Source organism: Morus notabilis, unplaced genomic scaffold (assembly GCF_000414095.1).
Source record: "Morus notabilis unplaced genomic scaffold, ASM41409v2 Scaffold449, whole genome shotgun sequence".
Taxonomy (NCBI): domain Eukaryota; kingdom Viridiplantae; phylum Streptophyta; class Magnoliopsida; order Rosales; family Moraceae; genus Morus; species Morus notabilis.
The window spans coordinates 51,351-63,677 of NW_010357144.1; the positions used below are offsets into that span (position 1 = coordinate 51,351).

The following is a 12,327-nucleotide window of genomic DNA, read 5'->3' on the forward strand; positions in this document are numbered from 1 at the left end:
AAAATGAAAATGGGAAGGAAAACGATCCTTAATCGTTTTCAGTTTTGCTGACTTTTTGGGAATAAGTAGAAAACGTTTTCAATTTTTGTTTTTCAGGAAATGCGGTGCCAAACGCGTTTGTGAGAGCATTTTCATTTTTTAGTTCTTGAAAAATGTAAAAAATATTTTTGGAAATGATTCGAAACAGGCACAATGATTTTCATACCCACTCTCTCTAAAAAACAAGGTGTGGTTTATTTGGCTTAGACTCTGTTTATTTTATCGATTCGAGTTTAGAATTTAAGTTTTACTACCGTAAAAAGCTCTAAAGAATAGTCACATCTAATTTTTTTTATAATAAAAAGTTCTCATATAAAATTACGTTTAAACTTGAATTAAAAATTTAAATCAACAAACTAAACGGATTCTTAGAATGTCTGAAAAATGGGAACATATGAGCAACCAGAACACTGTAGATTTTAGTTAAAAACAAAATCTGAAAAATGAACGTCACTCTTTACGACTTAAACGAGAAAACGGTTTTTTTTTTTTTTTTTTTGGCCTTTATGAGAGAAAAACGGCGGCAAGCATATATACAAAAAATGAAAAAAGATATGTACTTTTTTTGTAAAACGAAGACAAACGACGATACATTTCGTTTCATCACCGTTTTTAAAATAGTAGGCAGCTTTTTGGATGAAACGACTTGTCGTTTATTTTGACCCAACCTATACTAAACACAAATGACGTGTCGTGTTAGTACATGCAAATTGACGACAAAACACAAGGCATAAGTCTCATAACCACGGTCCACATTGACATGTCCTTTATAAGGGGAAAAAAAAAGTCGCTTCTCTTTGTTTTAGGACAACGATTGTATTACTTGACTGTGATAGGTTTTTTTTTTTTTAATAAAAAAATTTTAAAATTATTTGTACACTATTTTGATGAGACTAACATGTAATTTCCAATTATCTGCTCTTAATCAATCGCCCGAAAAACTCTCTCAAATATATATCCAAAAAAAACCTTTGAAAATTCAGCAAAAATAGCTTTTAATAAATATATTTCATTAATAAATAATTTTCGTGATTTAAAAATTCAGCAAAAATAATTTTATAATAAAAAATGCAAACTAACAAAATATCAGTAATATCTTTTCTCAATTGGAAAAAAAAAAAAAAATTGCCCGACATATCATACCCTACACCCTACCGCAGGCGAATAATTCAATCCCCTGTATTTACAATTTTTACACCCTTCATAGCAGTTTCACCCTGTTTCTCTCTCTAAAATCACAACACCATCTCTCTCTCTCTCTCGATCACACCGAGACCTAGCTCCTCTTCCTTCGCTCTCTTCTCCCCCTCGTGATTTGCGCTCTGACCTTCACTTTCGCTCTCTTTACCTCTCTTGGAGCCCTAACAAAGAAACAGGCGCCCGTGTTCCTAACCCTAACTCACTGAGTTCACTTCGCCTGCCCCGCCTCGAACTCGGAAGGAAGCAGCTTCGCGGGCTCTCACACGCTCGATTGAGTCTCCCGAGGTGAGAATCGCATCTTCAATTTTTCATTCTAATGGTGCGATTTCGGAATTCGACATTTGCGTTGCGCGCTGGTTTGCCGGTTTTGCTTGACCTATATATGCGTATTGCTTTGGCTGCTCTTTTTGGTTATCGACGGAAATAGAGGAAAAGAGGGAAATAAAGTTGGTGTCTTTTTCGTTAATGACGGTGTTGGTTTAGAAATTGAATTGATTTAATAAATATTATACGAATTGCGTTGGTGAAGGTTTTAGGTAGGCGAATTGTGGTCGTAAGTGGTATAAATTCCGAGATTTGATATGTATATGAACTTTGTTAGTGAACTTAGATAGCCGTTGATTGGTGTGTCGTTATAATTTTGATTTTTTTTTAGTGCTCATTTGTTATTGGATGGAATGGATCGTGTTTCTTCGGTTTGCCAAATGTATTTAGGGTTATATGCTGATCTTTCGTGTTATTTTTAGAGCCCTTGTAACAATGCAAATGTCAAAACTTTGCATGAGCTCGAAGACGCACTTACTCTAATTTATATCTTCTTGTGCATTTTGGTTAATTCTGTATTCGTCTCTTTTCGGGTAGGTTTAGTGGGTAGCTTCTGCAAAATAAAGGTGGGATCTTGTTTGACGTTGTTATTTACTCAAAAAGGCAACATCACTTGTTGAGTTAGTGTCTATCGAACATATTTTTGAGGACTTTTTCCGTTTAGACGCTATGTTAATGTTGCCAATTATTCATGGTTTTGGCTTTTTTTTTTGGGGGGTTTCTATTTCGACGTTAATGAAGCCCATTTGCGTGCTTCCTCCCATTCTGTTTATATGAACGAACGCTTAAAGTAACATATACATCCTTAGATTTTTGAATATCCATTTATATGCAATTTGATTGATAACTGGTGGAATTGGGGCAATAGGCGAGGTTTATCAAAAAAAAAAAAAAGCGATTTGTCATAGTTGAAGTTGAGTGAATTGTAACGAACAAATTGCTCCTCTCTCTCTCTCTCTCTCTTTCTCTCTCTTTTTGGTCTGAGCTGTTAGCTTGAAGCTACTATCAAAGATTTTAAAGCATTAGATGGGGAAACTTGTCTGATGGTTATCATTGTGTCATTTACATTCAATCGATGTTTGTTACTGAATTAGAATGGCTAAATAGATGGCAAGTTTGTTGGATGTTTGTTTGTTTGTTTGTTTGTTTTTTGTTTTTTTTTGTTCTCCCATAGGTTAGAGGCTGCTGTAAAGGATGAATACACAACACGCTGTCCATTCTAGGTCATCTGCCAATGGTTTCAGCCGTCGAAGAGGTGAAAGAGAAATGGGGACCAGGATGGAGAATAAGTCACAATCTGGGAAGTCTAATTCCAGCAGCAGAATAACAAATACTGGTGAAATTATTCATTCTTTTTTTCCCATTTGGTTTTTTATTGTGAATTTTTCTTTCCTTACTAAAAGTATAGATGTCACTGACAGGCAGCAAAATTGGTGGCCAAGGGAGTCCGTCGCGCGACCGATTAGTATATATAAGTACATGTTTTATTGGTCAGCACGTGGATGTCCAAGTGAAAAATGGATCCATATATTCTGGAATATTTCATGCCACAAATGCTGAAAAAGACTTTGGTATGTTACTCTTTGGAGTTTCAATTTCACTGTCACGGATTATTTAAAGTTAAATGAGTTAGCTGACATCCTCTCTCGTGTATTTTCAATTAGCTTTGTCACATTTACCTACTTCTCATTTTTAGGCATTATATTGAAAATGGCTCGCCTGACAAAAGATGGAGTCTCCCGAGGACAGAAATCTGTTGCAGAGTCAGTTAGCAAGGCTCCTTCAAAGACTTTAATTATTCCTGCTAAAGAACTTGTGCAAGTTATAGCAAAGGTTCTTCTATATTATTAATATTCTGCCATCTGATTTATGGTTTCAAACTTTCAAGAAAGCTGTGTGTATAATAGTATGTATATTACGAAATACGAATGATGTTTTAGTGTTTGAATTAATATTATTTTTTCAAAATCTTAGGGTGCTAGTTATATTACCACTGTTTTGCTTTTTTGGATGAGATTATTTTCAATTAGTTGACATATGGCTGTTGTTGTTGGGGATGTTGGTCTTTTTGTTGTTTATTTATATTAAGTGTAGTCACAGCTGATTCATTATTAACTCAACTGTGACAGGATGTATCCATCACAAGGGATGGTTTTTTGGATGAGGTTCAACAACAGGAAATTATGATAGATTCCTTTATATCACAGTCTCGCCGTGTTGAGGTGGAGAGGGAACTAGAACCATGGGTCCCTGATGAAGATGATCCGCAACGTCCTGAGTTGGAAAATATATTTGATAACCATTGGAATAGGTTGTTATATTAACTACTTCTTTCCCAACTCTCTAGGCGATTTTTCTAAAAGGCTAATAATTTTGATTCCCGAGTGAGATACCATCTATAAGTTTATAGTTCAATTAGAAACCTGCATTTTCCTAACTAGTTTACTTATTGTGTTGTTTTTCTATTAGGGGGTGGAATCAGTTTGAAGCAAATGAAGCATTGTTTGGAGTTAAAAGCACATTTAGTGAGGAACTTTACACAACAAAACTCGAGAAAGGTCCTCAGATGCGGGAGTTGGAAAAGGAAGCTTCAAGACTAGCGAAAGAAATTGAGAACGAGGACACTCATGATCTTCATTTAGCTGAAGTGAGCCAACCTTTGTCTTGCCTAATATTTTTCTCTTTCCAAGTTCCTTTCGTTTTGGATGTTGATTTTCTTAGATACTATGCAGGAAAGAGGTCTTCAACTTGGTGAAAATTTCGATATTGATGAGGAGACTAGATTCTCTTCTGTCTATCGGGGTAAGGTAGTAGATGACAGCGGTTATGAAGAGGAGGAGGACATGATGTTGGATTCGAGTAATAATGAAACTTTTGGGGACTCCTCTACTAATGCGAGCAAAACTGCAATTGACTGGACCAATGGGAAAAGTAATGATGTTACTCGAGTGTCATCAAGCCCCTGTGCTGTGGTAGTCCCTTCATTTCTAGTCCTTGTTGAAGTTTTATGTGTTTTGAATTTTGATTAGTTTGTCCTCTTTGTTTTATTTATAGTATTATTTTTCTTTTTGTGAGATTTGGATTATGTCAAAGAGGCTGTTTACGACGTCTGTGTGTATTCTGGATGTGATCATTGTTAAGCAGTGATTCCACACAGATGACAACATTTAGCCACTGCTGGATGCTAACATCTAGGCTTTTAGGAGCGTCTGTATTGCTGGTACAGATAATGTTGCTTGATCTGAAAGAAGCTTTTAGCTTCAGAGGGACACTGCAATTGGAATTTTTTGTATCATATGGACTAAATGAACGTTCTAAAGCAAAATGAACTGCTAGGTGTGGCCAAAAGTTTTAGTTAGTTATAGTCTTGACCAGTGTTGCACAATTTCCTACGTCCTGAATTTTTATTTGTAAATGCTGAATTTAATATACAATATGTTGAGTTTTGTCTTCCTTTACTCTCAACCAATAACTCACTGTGAGGATTGTTGAGGGCTTTTGGTCCCTATGTGATTAGAAGTGTTCGTAATTGTAATTTCTTAGTTGTGTTTCCTTCTTTTTCTGCAATGGAGTCTTTATTAAATTCTTATCAATTGCTATATCCTTTTGTAGGATCAAGCACAATCTTCTCAGTCAAATGTTGGTGTCGATTTAAGTAGGTCTGGTTCTTATGATCATGCCAGGCAGCTGGCTTCAGAATCACCATTCAAAGATTCTTCCACTACAGGCGCTGAAATCAGGTATGCATATCTAATTATGATGTCTTTCATTTCTTGGACGTAACTTAAGCAACTAGCTCTTCTGACGATAACAAGTTTAAATGTCTGAAATTCTAGGATCCAGGAGAATCAACTCAGTGAACATAGGGTGATAAATGATGCTAATGAGAGTAAAGAAAAGCAAAACGTGAGTTAAACTTCCTTTGTTCTTGTTTGATTGTTTTTGTTTTTGTCTCTTCTAATATCCTTGTTTTTTTGTTTTCATTTGCATCGGAACAGCTAGTTGAGGAGATTCAATTATCAAAATCAGATGGTGAGTGCAATTTCTTCTTTGGGACAACACCGCTAGGAGAGTGAATCCGTGAAAGCGATTTGCTAGTGTGGTTTATAGTTATCAGATGAAATATAGTTACCTTGTAGTCAAAATAATTGGTTAAAACTTTGATTCTCTTCTCTCTCGCTCATAAAATTTATTTCTTGATCTTGGGAATGTAGATTCATTGTCTGGGAAGAATGATGGCTCTGATAAAGGACTATCACCTAATGCCACTTCGTATGCTCCATCTCATGTTTCATCAAATGGTAATGAGACAAATGATGGCTCTGATAAAGGACTATCGCCTAATGCCACTTCTTATGCTCCATCTCATGTTTCATCAAACGGTAATGAGAAGACGAATTCCTCTAGTGAATTAGTAGAGGGGCCAGTTTCTGGCAAAGCACATACGCAAGCTACAAATCCTCATGGACGACCTGGTAGTTCTGCATCTTCCAGTTCAGAGCGTGCGGTTCCTGCCTCTGCTTCTAGTGGTCCTGGTTTATCACCAAGCTCTTCTGTTGGTTCCTTGTCCTCGGAAAAATTGACACTAAATCCCCATGCGAAGGTGTGATTGATTTTGTTCATTCTGTCATCGGCCTACACAATCCCACCTTTCTTAATCTGCTCTGTTTTGTTAATATCTCTTCAGCACTATCTAAGACATCTGGTTGCTTCTTCCCCTTGCTTCTAATGTTAGGAATTCAAACTCAATCCAAATGCAAAGAGTTTCGTCCCATCTCAAACGCCTGTTAGGCCTCCTTCCCCAGTATCTGATGGTTCCTACTACTTTCCACCTAACATGTCTGCTGTACCACAAATTCCTGGCATGCCTGTTAGTATTGGAGTAAGTACTTTGACATGTTTTTACACTATTGTTTCTCTTTTGAATGCAACTTTTTATAATAAATGTAAACAGTGTTGATCTAAAAGTATTATATTAACGATATTTAGTTATGTTTTATTTTACTTTGCATGGTCAGTCCTCATATCTGTTGGTGATTCTTTACCTGTGAAGCAAAGGTTGTTATCACCATGCTGACCTTCCATTCCTCTTGCAGATTGCACCCTCGTTTGGACACCAGCCTGTTATGTTCAACCCCCAAGGTGGACCGCTACAAACACCACAGACGTATTTTCATCCAAATGGACCTCAGGTATGAATTTATTGTGAACTTCGCTGCGCAATCCATGTCAGACTTCTTGGATGTCGTCTCAGTAACACTATAGATTAAAATGATATCATTTATTTATACACGTGCAGTATGGGCAACAGATGCTTCTCGGTCACCCTAGGCAAGTTTTGTACATGCCAGGCTACCAACCTGTAAGCAATTTTCTTAACCTCTTCGTTCCTTTTTGGCTTGATTTTGCAAGAACATGTATTATGTCGCTGCATATTAGACGTATCTGCCTTGAAGCAGCTGATACATCAGTTCGAAGAAACTGTCAAAAAATTTTCAAAAGAAATTACCTAGTCCGTAGTTGTTGAGTGCCTTTTTTCGTATACCAGCTCATACATGATTATCTTATAGCGGTCAAGCAGATCCATATTTTCGCTTTCTTTTTTCGTCGATTTTATGATTGATTTCATCCAATTCTTGGGTTTGGTTTCGGTTTTGCAGGAAATGCCGTATAAAGGACGAGATTATTGACTTGTTTACCCCCGTGTCATTCTTGATTTTGGTTTGGTTGAGAACTGAAGAATAGTCCCCGAGAGACTTCTTGGAAAACTCACTCGAAGGAAAGTGCCCACCAGACCATAATGATCTCGTAATTGATCCTTTGTGTGCTAGAGGAAGTTCACCCGCTTATCCGGGATATAGCTTCATGGCCCCCTCCCTATGCTTTAACCAATACCATGAATCAGGATTTCCCAATTTTATGTAGTGCCTTCACATTGTCTCAATGTCAGTTTTCTTTTTCTTTTTTTTCTTTTTTTTGGTTAATTTATGCAACTTTTTTTTTTTTTTAGACACTTCTTTTTTAATGTCACTTATTTGGGTTAATGAATACATTAGTTGTATACTCTTGGTTGCTGGCTCCTGTCCCCAAGATGGTGTGGATCCGGTATTTGATGGACCTACCATCCAATTGAATGCCTTTTAATATATAAATGAACGTACTCTTAAGAACCTTTTTAAGAATCTCCTGATCTTTGGATGTATATATTTAACGAGTAAAGTAAGACATAAAAGCCTCCACCCTTTGGAAATGCAGTCATGCCTGAAAATTAAAGTACAAATCTGTATAGTTCAATTGCTTTTGGGGTCTACTCACTTGGCGTGCAAAGTTAATTGCAGTAAACAGCGATGGAAAATGATTCTTTTGCCCTTTCTAGGTTTTTAGGTAAACTTTGACTATTTGGTCATTGTACTAAGCATTATTTTAGCCGGGGAGAATATTACTGAAATTACTCTTCAGAGTACTTCAGAGTACACGAGTCTTGATTTTAAGTACGTATTTTTATTAATTATAAAGATTGTACTTCAATCAAAAGATTGAGATTACAATTAGACAACATAGGTGTTTGGCTGCTTCTTGTATTTTTCCGTTGGCTTGCTACGTGATTTAGAAGACGATTGGTTCATGGATAGAATCATGATATTAGAATCATGAGATTAGAATTATTTTTTATTTACGTGTATTTTTTAGAAAAAATATTATAGTGAATCACGAATTATAATTCAAATCGGGGTACGAATCTCTCAACCAAACAACTTCTCAGTGGATGGCTGCTTTTCCACAGCTAAAACTTTTTCCACGCGCTTCAGTATTTTCATTATTGACTGAAAACCAAAAGTTTAATAAAATTATCGACATTTTTACTAATTTCTCTCCGCTTGTGTTTTCATAAAGCTTCTTCCCGTCAACAGTAAAGAAATATATATAAAAAAAAGTAAAAATAAAATAAGATAAACAAAAGTGAAAGCATATTAATATTATTTCCCTAACTTCCTTCCAAAGTTAGTGCCTTGTGAAAGTTAAAAGGGGAATGAAAGTAAAATGACTCTATCGAAAAGCTCTTTGCCAGCGACAACTAATTAGCTTACGTTTCGTCTTTTTTTTTTTTTTTTGTATATAAAAAATTATTCTTAGGAAGCATTATTTTAAGACATTTCTACAGTGTTTGCATCACCGTACACATACGAGGTTTTTAAGCTACACAAATAAGCAAGAAAGTAGTGACGACAGAGAGAGGACAAAGGACAAATGTTCTAAAGACTCTTGATTCTTGTTCCGTGATTAGATTAGATTAAAGATTAAAGATTAAAGATTAAAGATTAAAGATTAAAGATTAAAGATTAAATATAAAAGATTAAGAGCTAAGATTAGGAATGACTTTTCTATCATTTAAATTAAATTATTGCTAACTTCACATAAAGGAAAGAAAGCACTAGCGAATAGGACACGCTGATTAGTTGTCAACTGATGGACAGCCAAATATAATAATAATCTCATTGATTAAATATTTAGTATCTAATCCATCTTGTTTGCTGATGTAGATTCTCTTTAACATTAAACTAGTTCTAGTTTATTATTGTTGGCGTTAAACAAATATATTACTTTCCAGCAAGAAAGGAAAATTAATGGTTTGAGGTTTTCTTTAATGCCTTTGTGATAATTGGTAAGTTGTCTTTATGCAAAAAAAAAAAAAAAAAAGAAAAGAAAATGATACTGGGTTGGCATTGATAAAATGATATCTTCACTTTAAATACATCTTATTATTGATTTTTTTTTTTTTTTGGTTTTCTTTTGCTTGAAGCAGTCCACTGAGTTGAGATTTTTTTTTCCTTTTATTTTTCTTCAGTCGGTGTGTTAATATATATATATATATATATATATATATATAAAGGGTGCAAAATTGCAAGTAGTCAATTGACTTATTCTTTGGTTTAGAATAACATTGGGAATCGTGCTTGTCATTGTAGTTGCTATGATAATCAACAGGATAAGATCATGCTTAATTAATTGCTATTAATTCATACAACGAAAGCATTAACTAGATATAAAAAGTGATTTCTAATAATTAAAAGGCAACAATACCCTTGGTTGAGATTTAACCTCCTAGGATTATAATTTTGGTGCTCTAATATGTCAACCGAGTGTTTTGTCTTAATTCCTTTTCCCCCTATAGGGTAAATCAGAATTTCACCTTTTATGTCATTATAAAAAGTACTACTTATATAGAGAATGAGTAATATAGCAAGAATACAAATATTTTGTCCGGTTTTCTAAGAAGTTTGCCCGTTTAATTGGAGAATTCGTTCTCTGATTCGAATCATGGTTCATGGTTCGCTATAATATTTTCTCTCATAAAAATACACGTAAATCGAAAATGGTTCTAATTTCATGATTCTAATTTATGAACCAAACGGTTAGTAAATAGTTGGATTTTAGTAGACTTAAGATTTATCGGATTTACTTTATGACCAAATTTTAATAAAATTTGAATTTATCCAATTTATCAAATGGTCAAATTTAGAAATTCCGGATTTAAAACGTAGATCAATTTGATAAATATAACATTTATCAGATATACTTCTATGAGACCCCAACTAAATTAATGAATTATTATATTTACTATTTTTTAATTCATACTCATTTTCTCTTGCAAAAATTATTTTAAAGTTAAGAGGCCATTTACTATTTACTATGTTAAAGTTTGAAAGAAGGATTATTTACTACAATTTTTCTACTTATATTTCAATTAGACACATTCATTTCACGTGAGTTTTCTTAAGTTACTTGCTTCTGGAATAATTAATAGAGTATTATTATTTGAATTTTTGGTTCTCACCAAAAAAAAAAAAATTAAAAATTAAAAACAATTATTGAAATTTGGTGGTAGCACATGAGGCAATATTATTAAGATAGATGGTCAACCTCCAAATTCAATGAGGATAAAATAAATGCCTTAAATGCCAGTTATTAAACATGTTAAGGTATTTCAAACTAAGCATTGAAATTAATTCATCAAACTATTTAGGTTACAAAGTAAAAAAAAAAAAAATAAAGTTTGACATATTAAAGAGAGATGAAATTCCAATTGAGAAACTCTTTCGAGTGTTTGGAAGGTTGGGTGGGTGGTTAGTTGCTTTCAAAAGCATTATCTATTCATAACAAACCAATAACAATATTATTAATTAAGGGAATGTCATGGTGCTTTTGTAATATATGTATAGTTTCGAGGGTGATTAAACTAAGGACTTTTTTTGATATACTAGGTCAAGTTTTTTAACCGTTAAATTTACATAAAATTATATAAAAATCAAAACGTACGCAAATATAACAGTTAGAAAAACATGTCATATCAGTACATCAAGCATATCAGAAAATGTCTATTAAACTAAGAGTATGTTTAGTAAGAGGGAGAGATGGAGGGAGGGAGAAGGGTGGAGAGAGATCTCTAATCTCTTATTTGATTGGAGGGAGAGGGAGAGAGAGATGAGAAGTAGAGAAAGACTCTCTGCAGGTCCACCATTTTACACCCCTGCTTTAATGGAAGGATGTATACAATCTACTATTAAAAATTAGAAAATACCATTTTATCTTTAAAAAATTTAGTATAAAATAAATAAGAAGGACAAAAAAATTAGAAAATACTATTTTATCTTTAAAAAATTTAGTATAAAATAAATAAGAAAGACAAAAAAATAATTAAATAAACATTCATTAATCCATCATTTTAACTCTCTTCCCCCCCCCCCCCCCCCATAAAACAATATAAAGAATTATCATTTTTTTTTTCATCTTCTAACTTTCTCCTTTCAGAAATGAGCCTAAAAGCCATCCCATTTTACCCATTAATTGCTTTAAAATATTTTATTTGATGGAAGATGGTGGAAAAAATAGCATCACGCTCTAAAGCGCGTGTGAAAGAACTATATTAAAACTGACTTATAATTGTAATAAATTTGAGAATTATTGGAAACTCCGCTGCCCAATTCCTAAATAATAGGCACAATTCAAGTTCATGCACAAATGCCAAAATTATCCTGAAAAAAGAATTGTTACTAGCTTTTCAGATAACATAATTTTATATTAGCTTAGACCAACTATATTTAGTTCCATATTTCAAATTTTTAGATTTTGTCCGGTTTTATTACAAATATTCAAACATAAAAAATGGTACAATAACCATTTTTTTTTTTTTGTGAGAAGATAAAATAACCATTTCTGATTTCTCACATCTGGAAAAAAATAACAAATTTTTATATAAGCTTAGACAAAGAAAAAAGTCGTAATATAATATTTGAAGGTTGTGCTAGTCCCAATTATTACAAGAAAAATATTTGTATTTTCTTTTCCAAAATAAAAAAAAAGAGATACTTTTTTGCTTTGTTTTTTCTTGAATAAAACAAATTTTTTTGTTAAAAAAAAACGCTAATGATACTGATATAGGAGAAAGTATTCCACGGACTCCAGTAGCGCGTGGGAAACAAGTTTCGAAAATATCAAGGATTCAATGGTGGCTGAGGGGTGTTTAAAGAGCCAAATGCGTAAAGAAAAAAAAAGTTTGAAAAATTCTCGGATACCCGGGTTTATTTATTTATTTTAATTTTCTTTAACCTACATAGATTGAATTTAAAGCAGGATTTTCTGTCTTTAAAATTCTTCTTTTAAGAAAAAACGAGATTTTAATAGTTAGTAAACTATTGATTTTACGAAAAAGAACTGTATTTTTGTTGTTAATTAGTTTTTTTAATAATTTAATTTAATTTTACA

At 33.5% G+C, this 12,327-nt stretch overlaps 1 protein-coding gene across 1 annotated transcript; it reads left to right on the forward strand.

Annotated features, from left to right (window-relative positions):
• Window positions 1–1,254: 1,254 nt before the first annotated feature.
• On the forward strand, window positions 1,255–7,626 carry LOC21396622 (polyadenylate-binding protein-interacting protein 3). Its single transcript, XM_010089386.2, has 15 exons — window positions 1,255–1,524; window positions 2,738–2,899; window positions 2,985–3,134; window positions 3,260–3,396; window positions 3,693–3,874; window positions 4,033–4,210; window positions 4,296–4,535; window positions 5,176–5,303; window positions 5,400–5,469; window positions 5,562–5,595; window positions 5,778–6,166; window positions 6,299–6,445; window positions 6,660–6,755; window positions 6,863–6,925; window positions 7,224–7,626. The coding sequence occupies exons 2-15, from the start codon at window positions 2,758–2,760 to the stop codon at window positions 7,251–7,253; spliced, it is 1,986 nt and encodes a 661-aa protein (XP_010087688.1). The 5' UTR covers window positions 1,255–1,524; window positions 2,738–2,757; the 3' UTR covers window positions 7,254–7,626.
• The last annotated feature ends 4,701 nt before the right edge of the window (window positions 7,627–12,327 follow it).